General features: G+C 43.2%; 1 protein-coding gene across 1 annotated transcript in view; it reads left to right on the top strand.

Annotated features, from left to right (window-relative positions):
- Positions 1-8,427: 8,427 nt before the first annotated feature.
- The window catches only part of LOC126237431 (androgen-induced gene 1 protein-like), a 250,226-nt gene continuing 237,121 nt past the window's right edge, over positions 8,428-21,532 (top strand). The window contains exon 1 of the mRNA XM_049947543.1: positions 8,428-8,662. Within this exon, the coding sequence (XP_049803500.1) occupies positions 8,456-8,662 (207 nt within the window). The 5' untranslated portion in view covers positions 8,428-8,455. The remainder of the gene's footprint in view (positions 8,663-21,532) is intronic.

Here is a 21,532-nt window from a genome sequence, read left to right as displayed (position 1 = left end):
TCTAATTGAACCGATCACTGACAGGAAATGGCTATGTTCGGCCACATGGAGACCATTTGCAATCATTCACAGACTTCATGTTCCCAGACAACTATGGAATTTTTAAGGATGACAATGCGCCAGGTTGCCCGGCCGCAATTGTTCGCGATTCGCTTGAAAAAAATTCTGGACATTTATAACGAATGGTTTTTGCGACATGAATCCTAGCTGGTGGCGGCTCCATACTGGCGTGGGACGTGTTTACATGGCATGGACTGAGGCCTGTGGTCTAATTGAACCGATCACTGACAGGAAATGGCTATGTTCGGCCACATGGAGACCATTTGCAACCATTCACAGACTTCATGTTCCCAGACAACGATGGAATTTTTAAGGATGACAATGCGCCAGGTTGCCCGGCCGCAATTGTTCGCGATTCGCTTGAAAAACATTCTGGACAATTATAACGAATGGTTTTTGCTACATGAATCCTAGTTGGTGGCGGCTCCATACTGGCGTGGGACGTGTTTACATGGCATGGACTGAGGCCTGTGGTCTAATTGAACCGATCACTGACAGGAAATGGCTATGTTCGGCCACATGGAGACCATTTGCAACCATTCACAGACTTCATGTTCCCAGACAACGATGGAATTTTTAAGGATGACAATGCGCCAGGTTGCCCGGCCGCAATTGTTCGCGATTCGCTTGAAAAACATTCTGGACAATTATAACGAATGGTTTTTGCGACATGAATCCTAGTTGGTGGCGGCTCCATACTGGCGTGGGACGTGTTTACATGGCATGGACTGAGGCCTGTGGTCTAATTGAACCGATCACTGACAGGAAATGGCTATGTTCGGCCACATGGAGACCATTTGCAACCATTCACAGACTTCATGTTCCCAGACAACGATGGAATTTTTAAGGATGACAATGCGCCAGGTTGCCCGGCCGCAATTGTTCGCGATTCGCTTGAAAAACATTCTGGACAATTATAACGAATGGTTTTTGCGACATGAATCCTAGTTGGTGGCGGCTCCATACTGGCGTGGGACGTGTTTACATGGCATGGACTGAGGCCTGTGGTCTAATTGAACCGATCACTGACAGGAAATGGCTATGTTCGGCCACATGGAGACCATTTGCAATCATTCACAGACTTCATGTTCCCAGACAACTATGGAATTTTTAAGGATGACAATGCGCCAGGTTGCCCGGCCGCAATTGTTCGCGATTCGCTTGAAAAAAATTCTGGACATTTATAACGAATGGTTTTTGCGACATGAATCCTAGCTGGTGGCGGCTCCATACTGGCGTGGGACGTGTTTACATGGCATGGACTGAGGCCTGTGGTCTAATTGAACCGATCACTGACAGGAAATGGCTATGTTCGGCCACATGGAGACCATTTGCAACCATTCACAGACTTCATGTTCCCAGACAACGATGGAATTTTTAAGGATGACAATGCGCCAGGTTGCCCGGCCGCAATTGTTCGCGATTCGCTTGAAAAACATTCTGGACAATTATAACGAATGGTTTTTGCTACATGAATCCTAGCTGGTGGCGGCTCCATACTGGCGTGGGACGTGTTTACATGGCATGGACTGAGGCCTGTGGTCTAATTGAACCGATCACTGACAGGAAATGGCTATGTTCGGCCACATGGAGACCATTTGCAACCATTCACAGACTTCATGTTCCCAGACAACGATGGAATTTTTAAGGATGACAATGCGCCAGGTTGCCCGGCCGCAATTGTTCGCGATTCGCTTGAAAACATTCTGGACAATTATAACGAATGGTTTTTGCGACATGAATCCTAGCTGGTGGCGGCTCCATACTGGCGTGGGACGTGTTTACATGGCATGGACTGAGGCCTGTGGTCTAATTGAACCGATCACTGACAGGAAATGGCTATGTTCGGCCACATGGAGACCATTTGCAACCATTCACAGACTTCATGTTCCCAGACAACGATGGAATTTTTAAGGATGACAATGCGCCAGGTTGCCCGGCCGCAATTGTTCGCGATCCGCTTGAAAAACATTCTGGACAATTATAACGAATGGTTTTTGCAACATGAATCCTAGCTGGTGGCGGCTCCATACTGGCGTGGGACGTGTTTACATGGCATGGACTGAGGCCTGTGGTCTAATTGAACCGATCACTGACAGGAAATGGCTATGTTCGGCCACATGGAGACCATTTGCAACCATTCATAGACTTCATGTTCCCAGACAACGATGGAATTTTTAAGGATGACAATGCGCCAGTTTGCCCGGCCGCAATTGTTCGCGATTCGCTTGAAAAACATTCTGGACAATTATAACGAATGGTTTTTGCGACATGAATCCTATTGAATATTTATGGGCCACAATCAAAAGATCATTTCTTGCGCAATATTCTGGCCGTGGAGTGGCCGCGCCGTTTGAGGCGCTGTTATCACGGATTGCGTGGCCACTCCTGCCGGAGGATCCAGTCCTTCGTCGGGCACGGGCGTGTGTGTGTCGTTCTTACCATACGTTAGTTTAATTAACGTGTAAGTCTAGGGTCCGATGACCTGAGCAGATTGGTCCCTGAGGAATTCGCACAAATTTGAACACAATATCCTGCGACGTCAACACTCTAGCAATTACGGACGGTTATAAATAGAGGCATCATGGCTCATATTTCTGCAGGGGACTTTCAACGACTCTCTGAGTCCATGCCGGGCAAAAGGAGCTCCGACTCGATGTTAAGACGTATCGCATGACTTTTGTGTCATCAGTGTATGCTAAACTGCAAATACTAAACTACCACATATGGTATATTGTATACGAATGTTTCACAGAAATTATTGCCGGCCGTGGTGGTCGAGTGGTTCTGGGCGCTTCAGTCCGGATCCGCGCGACTGCTACGGTCGCAGGTTCGAATCCTCCGTCGGGCATGGATGTGTGTGATCTCCTTAGGTTAGTTAGGTTTAAGTAGTTCTGAGTTCTGGGGGACTGATGACCTCAGAAGTTAAGTTCCATAGTGCTCAGAGCCATTTGAACCATTTTGAACAGAAATTATTGTTTACCATAAACTGCAAACTCTTTGCCGGCCGAAGTGGCCGTGCGGTTAAAGGCGCTGCAGTCTGGAACCGCAAGACCGCTACGGTCGCAGGTTCGAATCCTGCCTCGGGCATGGATGTTTGTGATGTCCTTAGGTTAGTTAGGTTTAACTAGTTCTAAGTTCTAGGGGACTAATGACCTCAGCAGTTGAGTCCCATAGTGCTCAGAGCCATTTGAACCATTTTTTTGCAAACTCTTTCTTTGCGTTTTTCTTTTGTCGCATAAACGTCGGGGAGATCGGCCGAGTCCTGAGTGCGATTGTGACTGTACGCTGAAACAAATAAAATTAATACTGAATAATTTGTTGAGTATGTAGTAATCTGTTCCCCTTCTGCCCATGGTGATGTCAACATATAAGTTACGTTTAAACCATTTTATACGTGGGATCGCATTCTATTCTGTGGTGCTGAAAAAACTCATGTGAAATGTTTGTGAAAATAGAAAGTAATCACTGAGTTATATATATTTCCAGAAGTATAAATGGGGAAATTTAGTTTCGTTTGTGTCTTGATGGGTGTTAATGAATTGATTACTCACGTTGAAAAAGCGTATTTAAAATGGAGACAATGAGAAAAATAAGAAATGGTATGTTAAACACAAATTGTGATTTCCCTAAACCGCATCAGACAAATTCCGGGACGGTTCCTTTGAAAGGGCGCGGCCGACTTCCTTCCCCATCCTTCACTAATCCGATGGGACCGATGACCTCGCTGTTTGGTCCCCGCCCCCAAACCAACCAACCAAACACAAACTGATCTATTAATTCACCGTGGATGACGTTTACTTTACTTCGACTGACTGAAAACATTCGCAAAGTACATTTTGCTGGAAAATATTTGATTTCATGGAGAAAACCGGAGATTCAGTGAATTTAGGGGGGCCAATGTCATCGTTGTTTGCCTGTGTAACGCATACAGTTAAGTAATAAATTATGAAGAGTTAAGACAGAAATTTTAACCAAAAGCATTAACCCACCTCAAAACGCGAAACACCTGCAAACTGTTCAATGTGTAAAGAAATGGTGGTACACACGTAGCACAACACGGTCAAAGTCAAGCTTAAATACATTATCACTCGTAACACTGTCCATTCTCTACGTATACATCACTACAACGCTCAGAGACTTCTCTTGTTCTGGAGTGCTCGGTAACGAGGGCGTGCTGAAAACAAATGCCTCCAAATTTTTTATGTGAAAACTCTTAAAGTTTCTTAAGTAAAACAAACTTTATAATATTCTACATCTTTATTCATCATGCCTACATATTTACATGTCAACATAGCCACCATGGCGACTAATATATTTCTCTCAACGATACACCAGTTTGTTGATGTAGTCACTTAAAATGTAACTACGTATCCCCAGGGGACTTATGACCTAAGATGTTGAGTCCCATAGTGCTCAGGGCCATTTGAACGTATCCCCAAACGGCTCTGAGCACTATGGGACTTAACTTCTGAGGTCATCAGTCCCCTAGAACTTAGAACTACTTAAAGCTAACTAACCTAAGGACATCACACACATCCATGCCCGAGGCAGGATTCGAACCTGCGACCGTAGCGGTCGCGCGGTTCCAGACTGTAGCGCCTAGAACCGCTCGGCCATCTCGGCCCACCAACTGAGACCTCATAAACTATTTCTGAGAATTTGATTATTTAATTAGCTGTTTCTCTCAAGGGCGTAGCGTATAAATGTTGTTCGTTTCTAACAATCAACAAGTGGTGTAATTAAGCAATGGTCTTTCAATAATATTGAGGATAAATCTAAACTTTATTAAACCTGTTAGAATAGTCAAGAATCAAATAAGACAACTGGCTACATAAGCCTTGCGAGTAGTGTCCGTGGGTTCCGTTTTAGGTAGGAACACATAGGTATAGCTTAGTGTGAAATTATTAAACCTTTCATCACTCAAGCTAATCAGAATATTTCCACTGATCAAGTCTGGTGTCAGTTCGGTTACGATGATGCAGCGGCTTATATTTCTGAAATTATTTCTTATGTTCGCAGGCCGCTTGGAATCACCCGTGTGCAATGATGAATATTTCGATGGACTATGGATGATAGTTCGTCCAATAAATTGCGCGATCGGTAGGTAAGGCCACGATCTCTAGCAGAACTTCTTTGTCTTAGGAGGTCGTGGTTTGAGCAGAGATCGGAGGCGCGAGGTCAGTGACACTGAGATCGGGAACGTGAAAACATCATATGTTAATTGAATGTGGAGGGGGGAAAAGGAAAGGAGAGGGAAGGGATTACTAATGTCCGCTGCATCGGGACATTACGCGAAGTCAGCGGCGACGAGTAAAAATTTTTACTGAATCGGGGCTCGAACCCGGGATTTCCTGCGCGGACTATCTCGGCACGCATGACAGCCGACCCACACTCCCACCCGCCACGTATCCGCAGTCCCTGCCTATTTTCTACATGCTCGCTACTCTTGAGATTCCCACAGGATGTCGGACGTACTTGTGCATCCGCACTGAAGAAAGTGGATCTATTGCCCTTCTAGGAGAATCAGTTACATGAATGCATCGTGTCTGTTCTTTCGGACACGTCCTTCGAATCCGATACACTAATCGCAAACCTAGTACCAGCATCCAATTTCCCGCCCACTAATAACCAATCCAGGTACCCTACTGCGCCATTACATCCATATTTCACGTTCCATGCACCTCCATGCCTTATCCATCTTCTCCCGCCGGAATTTTAATCGGCTCCCACTCTCTTACGACGAAATCCGTTCTGAGATATACCCTTCTTTCCAACCCGAAACACAGCGCTCCACCTCACACCATCCTCCTACTTTCTCCTTCCCCCTTCATCCACCTTACTGACTTCTAGTAGCTACCTACAGCTCTACATGGTTGCATAGTCATACTTTTTCATGCGTCACCTAGCATCACCATCATGCCATGGCATCATTAACATTCATCAGAGATGTATTTTAACTGTAATACAAAATCGTCAGTCGAGTTTAAAAGACAATCAGTATTCCACATATGTATGTATTTTACACACTCCTCGTTTGTTCTTACGTAAAAATCGTTAATATCTTCAACTTATCTATTTTTTACAAAATCATTGTTAATGACACCTTTTATACGAGGCGTGTTTTTTAAGTAAGTACCGTTTTCAAACTAAAAAAAGACGAGCTAAGATATCTCAATAATTTTATTTTTACGTGAAAACCTGTCAAAAAATGGCTCTGAGCACTATAGGACTTAACTGCTGAGGTCATCAGTCCCCTAGAACTTAGAACTACTTAAACCTAACTAACCTAAGGACATCACACACATCCATGCCCGAGGCAGGATTCGAACCTGCGACCGTAGCGGTCGCGCGGTTCTAGACTGTAGCGCCTATAACCGCTCGGCCACTCTGGCCGGCCATGAAAGCCTGTACCTTAATCTACTTTTCTACATAATTTCCGTCAATATTGAGGCACTTGTCATAACGTTGTACCAGTTTTTTAATACTCTTCTCATAGAAGTCTGCCGCCTGACTTGTTAACTACTGCATCACCACTGTTTTGACTTCGTCATCGTCTTGAAGACGCTGACTGCCCAGGTGTTTGTACAAGTGCAGGAACAGACTGTAGTCACTGAGCGCAAGATCGGGGCTGTACGGAGGGTGGTCTAGAGTTTCCCATCGGAAAGATGTGATGAGATCTTTGGTGTGATTCGCCACATGCGGACGGGCGTTGTCTTGCGGCAAAACTATGCACTTGCTCAACTTCCATGGACTTTTGCTTTGATTCTGGTGTGACGTAGGCCACCCATGTTTCATCGCCCGTAACAATTTGGATTAAGAAATCATTACCGTCGTTGTGCTACCGCTCAAGGAAAGTCAATGCACTGTCTAAACGTTTGGTTTTGTGCACATCCGTCAACATTATCGGTACCCAACGTGCGCACAATTTTCGGTAATTCAAGTGCTCGGTCACAATGTCATACAAAACACTACGAGAAACATTAGGAAAGTCATCCCGCAAGGAGGAAATCGTAAAGCGTCTGTTTTCTCTCACCTTATTGTCCGCTTCCTGCACCAAACTTTCATTAACGACCGAAGGACGCCCACTCCGTTGTTCATCATGAACATTTGTGCGGCCATCTTTAAATGCTCTCACCCACTTTCTTACCATTCCATCACTCATAACGTTTTTTCCGTAAACTGCACAGATCTCACGATAAATATCGATCGCTTTTAGGCCTTTAGCACTAAGAAATCTAATAACAGCCCGTACTTCACAGTCGGGACTCACGGTTATCGGAGGCATCTTAAACACTTGGTACACAACGTAAACAAGGAAGAACCAGACTGTAATGGCGTCAGTGCGTAGATTAAGGTACAGGCTTTCATGTAAAAATAAGATTATTGAGATACCTTAGCAAGTCTTTTTTTAATTTCAAAACGGTACTTACTTAAGAAACACGCCTCGTATATTTTAACCATCTTTAAATATAGTTTATGTAACCTTTGGCTGAAGGGTTGGGTTGGGTTGTTTGGGGGAAGAGACCAAACAGCGAGGTCATCGGTCTCATCGGATTAGGGAAGGACTGGGAAGGAAGTTGGCCGTGCCCTTTCAGAGGAACCATCCCGGCATTTGCCTGGAGCGATTTAGGGAAATCACGGAAAACCTAAATCAGGATGGCCGGACGCGGGATTGAGCCGTCGTCCTACCGAATGCGAGTCCAGTGTGCTAACCCCTGCGCCACCTCGCTCGGTTTTGGCTGAAGAGCGGTTTTCATCCGCTGCCGGTCCGCCCTCATTGTGGGGAATTGAAATAACAATATTGAAAAAAAAAACATTAATATAGCTAGGACTGCGTTTGTAAATTAGGCTATCTTTATATGCCTACATTTTTCTAGGTCCGAAGATGGTTATTCCCGACCAAAATTAATTACATGATTACGAATAAATATTGTGATCCAAGACTGGAATTACGATGAAGCAAATATTTCCCTGGATCGCTGAAAACTTTTTCGTGAATATGTCACCATTTGTAAACCGACACTGTTTTACAGAAGTACGGCAAGCTGCCCGGAATCGATCCGCAGCTCTGTCGAAGCGCCCATGTCAGGTATGTTCCCGATCCCCGCTGCTCAACGAGCTCCACCGTACGACTGACCTTATCTGACAATACAGACCGGCGGACGCCGGCGACGGAGGCTCAAAGAGATCGACGCTGTCATTCCGACAGGGTGGGAGACCTGCAACCGGGTGAGCGCTTTCAAAGATCGCTGCACCGAGGGCGGATTACGTAACCCGCCGGAGCGAAGTCCGCCGTAAAATATAAGCGTGCCGGAGGACGTTATCAACGTCGGATTCATCGTGTATAAAAGCCGGGCGAGCGCGGACGTCGTTTACCACTGCACGCCTAACCATGCAAGCAGTCGCCAAAGGTGTCTCGCGCTTCACGAGGTCGACGCAGATGGCGTCGGCGGCGCGGCTGCTACACGTGGTCGCGGTGCTGCACTACCTGGTCGGCATCCACGGCGCGGCGCAGCTCAAGATCGCCAGGGTGGGGCCCTTCCTGTCTGACGTCTTCTACAACATGGGCAACTGCAAGTTCGTCACCTACTGGAACCTGGTGAGCCACTCCTCCTTTATTACGACGGCAGCTCCTCGTAGAATACTACACAGTGGGAGTCAGCTCGTCAATATTTGTTTGAAACGAGACGTTTCAGGTTGTAACCGAACATCACCCATTGGTATATTTTGTGATCTCTGAAAGGCTTTTGATTGTGTGAATCGTGAAATTCTTCTAGATAAGCTTAAGTATTGTGGTATGAGTGGGACAGTGCACAAATGGTTTAATTCATACTTAACTGGAAGAAAGCAGAAGGTTGAAATTAACAGTACAGATAGTTTACAAAAACCAGCAGAGTCCCATACCTGGGGAGGTATCAAGAATGGTGTCCCACAGGGTTCAGTCTTGGGTCCCTTATTGTTCTTAATATATATTAACGACTTGCCCCTCTATATTCATGAAGATGCAAATTTAGTTACCTTTGCTGATGATACAAGTGTAGTAATCACATCCAAGAAGCAAGAATCACCTGAGGAAATTGCAAATAATGTCTTTCAGAAAATTATTAAGTGGTTCTCTGCAAATGGACTCTCACTAAATTTTGAGGAAACACAGTTTATACAGGAAATGGCATAACACCATTGATAAATATAGACTATGGACGGAAGTCTGTTGCTAAGGTAGAATACTCAAAATTTCTAGGTGCGTGCACTGTTGAGAAATTGAATTGGAAGAAACACATCGATGATCTGCTGAAACGGTTAGGTTCAGCTACTTATGTTATTAGGGTTATTGCAAATTTTGGTGATAAACATATGAGTAAATTAGCCTACTATGCCTATTTTCATTCACTGCTTTCATATGACATCATATTTTGGGGCAATTCGTCATTAAGAGAGAAAGTATTCATTGCACAAAAGCGTGTAATCAGAATATTAGCTGGAGCCCACGCAAGATCACCTTGCAGACATTTATTTAAGGAACTTGGGATATTCACAGTACCTTCACATTACATATATTCACTTATGAAATTTGCCATTAACAACCCATCCCAGTTCAAAAATAACAGCGAAGTGGATAGCTACAACACTAGAAGAAAGGATGATCTTCACTATTCTGGATTAAATCTCACTTTGGCACAGAAAGGGGAGAATAGTGCTGCCACAAAAATCTTTGGTCATTTGCCAAATAGTATTAGAAGGCTGACAGATACCCAACCAACATTTAAAAGCAAATTGAAAGAATTTATGAATGACAACTGCTTCTACTCAATAGATGAAATCTTAGATATGAAGTAGTAACTGTAAAAAAATTAATTAATTATTTTGTGTAAAGAAAACTTATTTTGAAGTGACACGTTCCACATGATTACGAAATGTCGTATTCATGATCTATGGAACAAGGATTAATGTATGTTTGTATATATCTATTGCTATTGTGGTTGTCTACAACAAAGCCACAATATGGACTGTATACAGAATCCACTATCAGTAACCCGTTCGCGTCTTGATCACTAAAATTATTTATTAGGTCTACAGCTTTCCTTCTTCCGTTTTTTCTCTAAGTTTTATACTTTATTGTGAAAAACTTACAAAAACCTTACAATTTAAAGTACTGGCCATGGCTGGTCACTACTTTCTCCCATCTTTCGAGCAGAATACGAATCCTAGTGCGATAAAACTGGGTGTCTTTTGCGGAGATCCATGAATCGATCCTATTATGCACTTGTTCATATGAGTGGAGGTGATCGTCTGTCAGGCCGTGTGACATTGATCCTAAAAGGTGTCAGTCAGAGGAAGCAATGTCAGGAGAAAACGGCGGTTGGGGTAGGACTTCCCACATCAACGTTTCCAAGTATGTTTTGACGGGTTTCGCGACATGGGTTCGAGCATTGCCATGGTGAAAAATCACCTTTTCATGTCTATCTCTGTACTGTGGTCGTTTGCCTTTCAGTGTTCGATTCAAACGCATCAGCTGCTTTCGATAACGATCTCCTGCGACTGTTTCCGTTGATTTCAGTAGCTTCGAAAAACATTCTATCTTCCACCGGCGTGCCTGTCTTCGACGTTAAATCACCGTTTCTAGCGCGTTGAAAACATTTTCTGCAAGTTCTTTCACTAATAGGTGGCTCACCTAAGGTCTCAGCCGCAAATATCTTCATCTTAAAAAAGAAAATAAAATTTGCAGCAAATGACGAGAATAGGGCTCGTAAGTTGACATATTCAGTCGAAAATTATGGTGCAATCACAAACCGACTAATATTTTGATGGCTTTATGTTTACATATGCTTGAACTTGTTGTATGACACTTTAACGACGACCTGAACCACCACTTACCCCCACTGCCATCTAGTGCAAAACGGCGGAAACAAGGTTGTATACCTAATATTTAAAACTTTTATCCATTATGGGTGTGAAACATTGCGACTGTGATGCGTAAAGTTTATCAGAAGAGACGGTAGTCAGTCGCCTTTTGTGATGGTTCAGGTTTTATGCCACTATGACCGGTTTCAGGTCACCTAGCGACTCACCATCAGGTGGTACACACTTTTAATGATTGGAGCACTGTGATGGCAGTTGTGTAGCAGCTGCGGGAAGATAGAAAAGAACGAAACAAGTAAGCGATGAGTGTGGCGAGGTGTCAGGAATTATTTATATCGCATGATCGACTTGAAGACATTACTTATAGATACCTGTATTAGCGTCCATGGGTTTTATACTGGTACACATATCACTGTGGTAAACGTAACTTATGTTTTACGTATATATTAAATTTAGAGCACAAAGCAAACTTCACCACAGGCAACAACTCCCACGTGCTGTAAATTTAACATACCAGGAAAACATAAATTACGACTTCTGGGGGTTTGGGGGGGGGGGGGGGAGAGTGAGGGTGGGGGCTATCGGAGAGCGAAATCACAGCACTATCTCCCCTCCCTCTTCCCCAAATATAAATTTTATCTTGTTGGGGAAGTCTGCTGTAAGATATTTTGTTATGGAGACCAAAGGCTGTTCTTCTACTACTTTACCGTTCAGCTGTGTTTATTGCTTTAACTTATTTGCAACCGATTGCGGATGAACTTCGTTTTCTTCGTCAGGTACTTTAGCACTGCGTCGATGTAACTTACCACTACGAGAATATCCTGCTAACCGCCATCCTCTTGAACAATTCGTGAAATCTTGGAACCTGTTCCCCGTTCCTTGGAGTTGTTAATGAGATGGACGCTACGACGGTTGGAATTTCTGCAACCATTGGGTGGCTACAGGAATAATTCCTTGCGCTCACACGTCTCCAGTTTTATTGCAGACTCATACTGTAAAATCTGCATCCAGTGAACTGAATTCTGACGCACATTTTTCCCTTTACTGATCTCTTGAGGTTTTCGTTTCTCCACGAATCCTTCCGAGAAAAACTGTTATCAACTCGCGGGGTACAATAATTGTACTTCGGACATAATACTTGTTAAAGACGTACTACTCTAAAGTCGGCCTGTTGCGAACCAGCAACTGCTTGTTTGATGTTATTATCTTTGGTCGACAGTCACAATTCTCGAGTAGGGGTTTAGAGATCTTTTCCTACTGCAATACGTCTTTATTTCGAACAACAGCATATCGATTTATTGTAAAACATTGTGTGTGATCTCGTTACCGTCTCTTCATAACACACTCTGGCGTCAGCTTCCATTACACACAACGTTGTTCTAAACAGTCTTTAAACTCTTTCGTATTTTGCTCCGTAATAGTTAGTAATTATGAACAGCAATACGATGTGAGGAACCTGTAATCTGATTACTGGAGATGCACTGGAATAAAACGATACGTCTTCAGTAGAAGTAGAGATTTACTGCAATTGAAAAAGTCTTTAAAACAAGTACATTGTTCGTTTCATGAACTACATATTTATAATACTAATTCGCAAAGGGAGGAATATCATTGAGAAATATATAGCGGAAAAACTCACTTCTATAATTGCATCTGCTTCTGCATTCATATATAAATCATTGCACTTATAATTTTTAACCGTAAATTAATTACAAACACACCTACGATTCGCTAATTACGAGTAACTTTACATTCTTTCTTATATTAATAGACGACATAATGCCGTAATACAGAACCAAGCCTGATTAAATTAAAATCCACACAAGTTCGATATGTATTTTGTACTTTTGTCACCATATAACTCGTAACGTAGTCCGTCTACCTAGTTTTGCCGGCACGGTAGCTCTGCGTGTTCGGTCAGAGGGTTAGCTGCTAAAAACTGAGTTAATGGATCAACGACGAACTTAAACGGATATCTTACGATGTCCGCCCCGAGCAGTTGCAACGAACGAAAACGAACAAAATTAGGTTTAAAAAAAAGCTGGAAGGCAACGTACTTGCCTCCCACGCACTGGGTCCGAGCTCAATTCCCGTCCGGCTTGGAGATTTTCTCCGCTCGGGGAATGGGTGTTGTGTTGTTCTCATCATCATTTCATCCTCATCATCGGCCGCAAGTCGCCCAATATAGTGCCGACTGAAATTAGACTTGCGTTTCGTGGCCGAACCCGACTGGGACATCCCGGCCAACAATGCCATGCGAGCATTTCATTTCACATGTAACGTACTTGTAAAAGCACTGCCAGCTTGCTTTAAAATATTTAACGAAGTTTTACTTTCGTCTGAGAGTGACGTAGGCCCCTTAGTCTGAAGCACAGCGTCGTGCGGAAGTGAATCATTGATCAAAAACTGAAAAAAAGAATGTTTTTATCGTCGACAATTGTCTTTTATGACTTAAAACGTAGCACGTCAGGATATATGCAACAGGAATGAAAATTTTCGGATAAATAGTTCCTCATTCGCATTGGAAGTATGCACTGGGACATTACTTGTGCATCGAATGCAGTTCGTCGCACATCGCAGTTACAAGATAAGATGGGATTAAGTAGCGTCAATCAGTTGTTGATTATCACGCGCGTCCCCCGCTTGATAAAATGAGCATCCAGCAACAAATATAACTCTTCAAGCCAGCGGGGACCAGTAAACAAGAGAAAGCAGTAGCGCTGATAGCAATCACAGGCACGAGCGAGAGTCGGAGATTATGGTTCAGCAATAGATTGACGGCGTCGTCATCATAAGGTCTTAACGTAGCCTCATTAATGCAAGCAAAGAAAATCGTCGTACGATGTTTTTAAATCATTGGCTCCTTATGCTATGAAAGGCAAAAAGTATTCATTTCAAAAAAGAAAGTAATCAGAGTTATGTGTAGGATTCAAGCACGTTCACCTTGCGGGCATCTTTTAAGCAGCTTGTAACACTAACCTTTGCCTTAGAGTTCATTTATTCACTTCTGAAAGCACTGGAAGCGGTCAGCTGTATATGCTCTACCTTCGCGACAACGGATTACAGGATTTGCCGTCGTAAATGGGATCTCCCACTGTCTGATATGCTCAGTCTCGGTTCCCACCAGTCTGTCATTGTGCCTCATCCCATGCATTATTCGCCCCAATGCTCTGCCGGGTTGAATTCTGTGACTACGAAGGTTGGCGGCATCTCTGTGTGTTAAACCTGAAAATGATGGTTTAACGCGGCGAAACCGTTCGTGTGAGTAAATCATCAATTAGCAGCTGTTTGCGGTTTTATTCAAGTTCAGTTTACCAAGCAATTCAACGGCTGTGGCTGCCAGTGTTGTAAAGTTGTACGTGTTATTATCGCTCATCAACGAAGGACATCTTATTTCTCCGATCCTAATTTGATCTCCGCTTATCCATGTGATAAAATGGTTCAAATGGCTCTGAGCACTATGGGACTCAACTGCTGAGGTCATTAGTCCCCTAGAACTTAGAACTAGTTAAACCTAACTAACCTAAGGACATCACAAACATCCATGCCCGAGGCAGGATTCGAACCTGCGACCGTAGCGGTCTTGCGGTTCCAGACTGCAGCGCCTTTAACCGCACGGCCACTTCGGCCGGCTATCCATGTGATAAGCCAGCATTGAACTTCAGAAGGTGACATATTAATCTGTCAAAACCGGTTACGTGCAATAAAATATTCCAGTTGTGGAGCCGACGACTGACTTCATTTTGGAAAAAAAAAAGACAGAAAAGTAAACATACCGTCAGTTCCACAAGAAATTGTACGCCATAATGTTAAATGTAACGCCCGCAGCGACATCTCTGCTAGTGCTCTCGAATCTGCACTCAAAGCGCTTTTTCACAGTATATTGATAAACAGTTGTGAAGTTGAATGTATTAATTTGTCGGTTACAGGTTTGGCTGTTTGCCCTAATTTACAGCCAATTAAAACGCTGGAAAAATGTGCAATATTCATTAAAAATGCCTTCTGACGTCCGTTAAGAATCTGTTTGGTTCGTACGAGGCAGACTGGATGCTTCAAGAGAATAATGATCAGAAACTTCTCAGCCGTGTTTGTACAGCGTGGAAACACGACAATGGGGTGTCAACCTTGGATTGGCCCGCGTGTCTCCCGATGCAAATCCTATCGCAAGTGTTTGGGCGTATATTAAGATGAAGCTTAAAGGAAAGCCAATACATACTTTGAAGCAGCTGTCATAAAATCAAGACGATATATTGATCGCTACCGAGAGAAAATGCAGAAAATCTCGTGAAAAGAAGGCCACAAAGGTGCCAAGCTATAATCGATAATGGTGGTGATTGGATTAACTATTAGGTATTTGTGTAATTAGTAATAACATTTATTTTCAAGTGAACATATATTTGTAATAGTCTTTTATTTCACACACGTAACGGCGTACACTTTCTTGTGGAATTGACTCAATATCACAGTTGCTAGAAAAATGACAGCTATGACAAAAATCACGAAAGTATGCGAGGTCAAGGCGCAAACAGAGGCATATACAGCGTAGCAGAAACAGTATGAATAGCTTGTAAGGGTGTTGCAGGGAAGGTTGTCCTGACAAATAAATGATTCCGAGTTGTTTAGTGCTGAAATTAATCAATCAGGTCGTTCCGCACGAAAATTTAAGTAGCCTGCCAAAGCCAGTGTCGCCAAACTTGTTCTACATTCGGGCAGCGGTTTTCGAATTGCTCCCTGACCAAGGAGCGGATTTCTATGGTCAAGAGATTGAACGACTGGTAGAACATGCATCCGTTGTTTACAAAGATTGGCGACTATATCGAAAAATAGTCTCATGTATGTGCGTCACTTTTAAGTGTAGTGCAGCATTCAGTAAAAGTTAATTGGCGTCCCATAATATAGTACAAGTTTATAATCGAGATTGGTGTCAGCTGCATTAGTTACAGATATTCTACCCGTTGGTGACATGAAAATTTGTGCCGGACCGGAACTTCAATCCGAATTTCCCGCTTATTGTGAGCGCCTTACCATTAGGCTGTCCAGCAGGGCCCCCGGGCCGACCCTAACGTCCATCCGTCACACTGTCTACATCCCCACTCCATAGTCTCTTACTTTCATCACTTAATATTCTTAGCTTAATTCTGCATTCAGTGAATTTATTTCCATCTAATTTCGAACGGCTGTCAATCATCATCAATATAAATTTGTGTTTTGAAGTCTCCTTTTAACGTTTATGCAACACACTACTTTGCGCCAACGTGATAGGCTTTCGACTTTATGCTGTTGGAATAAAGCTAGCTTTTGCATGCGAATAAACTTTGCCAGCAGATTGTGACTGATTTGCTTCATGTCGCTACGAATACCTTACAAGTGACATTTGCTTATACACGCGTGCAGATTTTTGGCACACCCGCTCTAACATGTACAGGGTGACCCAAAAGTCCGTTAACATTCAAAAATGCTGTAATCCACGGAATAATAATAAATAATAATATCGTGTGACAAGGGCCTCCCATCGGGTAGACCGTTCGCCGTGTGCAAGTCTTTCGATTTGACGCCACTTCGGCGACTTGGGCGTCGACGGGGATGAAATGATGATGATTAGGACAACACAACACCTAGTCCCTGAGCGGAGAAAAATCTCTTCCCCAACCGAGAATCGAACCCGGGCCCTTAGGATTGACAATCTGTCGCGCTGACCACTTTTTTTTCTTATTTTGTTCTATATTGTTCGTTGAATTTGTTCGCGGCGGACGTCCGATGACACCCGTTCAGGTTCTTCGTTGATCCATTCTCTCAGTTTTTATTATTATTATTATTATTGCAGAGAGTAGCTAAACCCTCTGACCGAACACGCTGAGCTACCGTGCCGGCGACCACACACCTACTGGGGGCGGACGATTCAGTGAATAATGTAGGTAGAGAGGTAAAAACTGACGCAGATATCTGAAATGATTTGGCGTTCTATTGAAGCAAAAAACGAGTGAAAAAACCGGCCAACAGATGGCGCTCGACAGCAACACGTCAGTGACACCGCATTAGAATCGTGCATAAAATTAGCCGCAGTTAGAGATGGGGTCAGATCATCGCTACACTGTCTGATAAACACCTGCTTGAAGGTACGACTTTTATGCAGGATGGTGCTCCACCTCCAACTACCACACGTTTGAAACATCTCTTGCGCACACCGTCTGGTGCGGATCGCGTGCTAGCCGCCACTTGCGTCATACGTGGCCTCCCAGGTCCCCAGGTCTCAGTCCGCGTGATTATTGGGTGTGGGGAGACCTGAAGGCGGAAGTCCGACCTCATCACGAATGCTAAAAGAAAACATCCGACGACAGTTTCTCACCGTCCCTACTGATACGATGCAGTGCGCTGCTCACAACATTGCCGTTCGACCATAGGTATTGTTGATGATCGACTGACAACATGTTGAACGTTTGTTGTAAAGAACATCGTCTTAGCTAAAATCACAATTAACTGCTTTTGTATTATATGAAGCGCCATCTGTTGATCATTTTGTGGACTTTTTTTGCTTTCAATAAAACCCTACATTATTTCAAGCATGGCGCATGTCTTAGGCGCATTGTCACGGTTTGCGCCGCTCCCCCTGTCGAAGTTTCGAATCTCCCTCGGGCTTGGCTGTGTATGTGTCGTCAGCGTAAGTTAGTTTAAGTTAGATTAAGTAGTGTGTAAGCCTAGGGACCGATGACCTCAGCAGTTTACTCCCAGAGGAACTTACCACAAATTTCCAAATTTTTTCTTATTTCAAGCATGTGTGGTAATTTTTACTTCTCTATCTACATTGTTCCGTGAAGTATCAAATTTTCAGATGATAACGGACATTTGGGTCATCCTGTACTCTGGTATCCTCGCAAAAGCTTGCATGTTTGAAAATGAACCAAGCGACAAGCAGTTTGAACAGTGGTTAATTTTTGCGCACAATTACTCTACAGACCATCTAGCACGCTTGTGCAACGTGCTTGATCATGCATGCTTGCCAACCCTACTGTTATCTGTGTGGGCGTCTTAAAGCAGGCTCATACAAGCAAATGTGTTTTTAGGCAATCTTCATAGAGGCAGTATGCCGAAAAGTGTAAAGTAAATGTGTTGCAAATTACTGTAAAAGTCTGATCGAGTAAATGAAACCTACTCTTGTTTCGTCTGTCTTAAATCAAAAGCCTATCACTGTCAGACAAGGAGGGATGTTCCTTGGTCTTACTTATAGTGAAACACAAAGCAGTTACCCTCATACAGACAGACATGTTGCTATTAAAAAGACAAATCTTCCAGAAATAATAAGGGGAGAAATTATGGTATTTATTTATCTGCGGCAGGAATTCTACATCTGCATTTCACAGATGTACACAGGTGCCAATATGAGGTTTCTTATCCCATTCAGCTAGTGATAAATCGCAGCATTTCCGTCGGTCTTTCGTATGCTGCTGTCTAATCAGTTGAAATACGATTGAAGTGTGTTTCACCATTGGTCCTGAAATAATTACACCAATCATGTGGATATCTCTTCAACTCACTGAGTAGCTTAATGTGAGGATAAAAGTTTTTCATTAACTTGCTGTACTTTAATGAGGGTCCACAGACTCTATAAATTCTTTAGATGAGGTCGTTTTCGCTTTTCGCTTTTAGCTGTTAACTGTTTAATTCCGCTACTGTAATTTTGTCTTTTGTGTTATTTTCAAGCATGAGATCTTAATAGTTGTTATCAGTTAACGCTATTACCACCAAGAGCAACACAGCTCTATGTCAGTGACATGATCCACTCATATTATAAAAATGTATGTATGTTTCACATCTCCTCCTAAAGCACTGGGCTGATTTCAGCCAAAATTAGTAAACATATCACTTATTGTCTGGAAAGAATCAAAGTGTCGGGGGTGGAGGTGAAAAAGAAGTGTAGCTCACGACGCGCGAACACCCAGATTTTATTCATATAGTACTTGAGCACTTAGTGAATTGCAATGAACTTTATGCGTAATTCCGGTTCTTTGCGAAAACTTTTCTCAGCGACAGCCTACACAAAATTATGAAAGGAAAAAAAACTGCCGCATCAGACTTGATGTTTTAATTCGTTACTTCCTCACTATTAACTGCATTCGCAACACATTTCGTAGAAAGTATCCACATATGCCCCTGAACAAAATTATATCACTTTACGACTCATAGCGCCGGCCGAAGTGGCCGTGCGGTTCTAGGCGCTACAGTCTGGAACCGGGCGACCGCTACGGTCGCAGGTTCGAATCCTGCCTCGGGCATGGATGTGTGTGATGTCCTTAGGTTAGTTAGCTTTAAGTAGTTCTAAGTTCTGAGGGACTGATGACCTCAGCAGTTGAGTCGCATAATGCTCAGAGCCATTTGAACGACTCATAGCTCAGGAGATACACTGCGGGAGATTAGCCGAGCGGTCTGAGGCGCAGCTGTCATGCACTGTGCGGCTGGTCCCGGCGGAGGTTCGAGTCCTATCTCGGGCATGGGTGTCTGTGTTTGTCCTTAGGATAATTTAGGTTAAGTAGTGTATAAGCTTAGGGACTGATGACCTTAGCAGTTCAGTCCCATAAGATTTCACACACATTTGAACATTTTTGTTCAGGAGATACGACGTCATAAACATTGAACTGCGTCGAAACAAACTGCAGAGAGAATTTCAATAGATGTATACGTGAAATGTGTGTATAAATATGAGTTAATCGTGTTAAATATGTGTGACATGTGTGTACGCGAGCAAAGTCATGGCTGAAAACTCTTCGTAAACCTGTGGATCGATTTCAACTAAACTTGGTACAATACTACTTACTATCAGGCAACAAACAAAACCACATACCTCTCATAGTCAGTAGAAATGACGTTGCGGGAGTCGCCACCGGCAGAATAAATTGCACACAGTGTATTTTTGTGTCTTCTTTAGAGCGGAATAGGTCACAGGTTGTTTACTCATCGAATGATTATTACTCTTTGTAACTGATTCTTTTGGGGTAAGGCCCGTTTCACTATTCCCGCAAACGGGACGTCATTTTGACGTCACACACAATATCGACTACCGCATGATCGGCTATCGACTTTCGTTAGCTTTCGATATGGACCTCTCACAGGGTTTCACGCACGCGCACCGGAGATTTGCAAAAACAGGTCATTCTTGGAATGATCTATTATAATTATTGCTATAATAAAATGTCACCTAATGATTTGTCGACAGTTAATGCTTTCATATAAGATTGCTATCTTAGGAGAAATACTGTGACGGTAAGAACGAGCAACCTCGTGTTGGGGTAGGGGTGATAACGTGGAGAAATAAGAGAGAAGGAGGAGGAGGAGATGGACATACAGAGAGGGAGAAGGAGGAGATTGTCAGAGAGAAGAAAGGAAACAGAAAATAGACATCAGTAGGAGGATGAGATGGACGTATGGAGGGGAGGGAGGGTGAAGGAAATGGTCAGAGGGACGGAGACAGATAGACACACACACACACACACACACACACAAAATGTTCAAATGTGTGTCAAATCTTATGGGATTTAACTGCTAAGGTCATCAGTCCCTAAGCTTATACACTACTTAACCTAAATTATCCTAAGGACAAACACACACACCCATGCCCGAGGGAGGACACGAACCTCCGCCGGGACAAGCCGCACAGTCCATGACTGCAGCGCCCCAGACCGCTCGGCTAATCCCGCACGGCACAGGAAACGGACTAATAGCAAATTGGAATAAATACATGCCGCGGTAAAGCCAGATATTCAGCTACTATGACATAAAATCTTATGCTTGAAAATGGCACAAAATCCTAAATTGCATATAAATGAGAAAATGACATTTAAAAGTTTTCAGACTCATTACATATTGTGTATATCTCGCATGTACTAAGATAAAAGGATGACGTAATGAATGTCGATGCTTGTGAGAGGATGAGCCATCTAACGTGACGGATCTGAGATCAATATTATTAAAATTCTACGAATGTAGCGTAGTATTCTGATTATAGTTAACAGTTTCAGGCGTGTTATTTTGTCTTTAGACCTTTTAGAACTTGAGTTACGCCGAAACTAATCAGACATGTAATGCCTCAACTATTACTTCGGCACCCCAAAAACATTTAATCGCAAAACAGTTTGCTGATCTACTGTACGTCTATTTGGTTGTGTTTATTTTAAAACTTCCAGCAATGCAATCATGGCCTGATAAGGGCGAATCGTGTAATGTAACGATAATTTAATGCAGCTGCACTAGGTAGTTATAAAAAATTGTTTCAAATGTTAATGAGTAGCGTAGTTGCGTTTCAGATGCCTTTATTAGGTAACGGTAAATGTAAATATCCTACAGCAGAAACCTTGCGTTCCAGTCGATCATTGAACCTAATGATTAGTATTAATATCACATAGAATTGGAAATGAAGTACCAGCTGTAAGAGCCAGGTTATCAATAAGAAGTAACTCGTCACACTGAATGCACGTTTACTGTGCCCACTCGGAGAACTGCCTGCCTCAGTAGAGAGGTCTCCTGTTTGTACATTATTCTGTGATACTGAAATTTTGGGGCTGTTTTTTCTTCCCGCCAGAATGTGTAAAGTGCTGCACTCTTGCCAGAGGACACGTGG

Source organism: Schistocerca nitens, chromosome 2 (assembly GCF_023898315.1).
Source record: "Schistocerca nitens isolate TAMUIC-IGC-003100 chromosome 2, iqSchNite1.1, whole genome shotgun sequence".
NCBI classification, from domain to species: domain Eukaryota; kingdom Metazoa; phylum Arthropoda; class Insecta; order Orthoptera; family Acrididae; genus Schistocerca; species Schistocerca nitens.
This window is presented reverse-complemented; position numbering and strand designations above follow the sequence as displayed.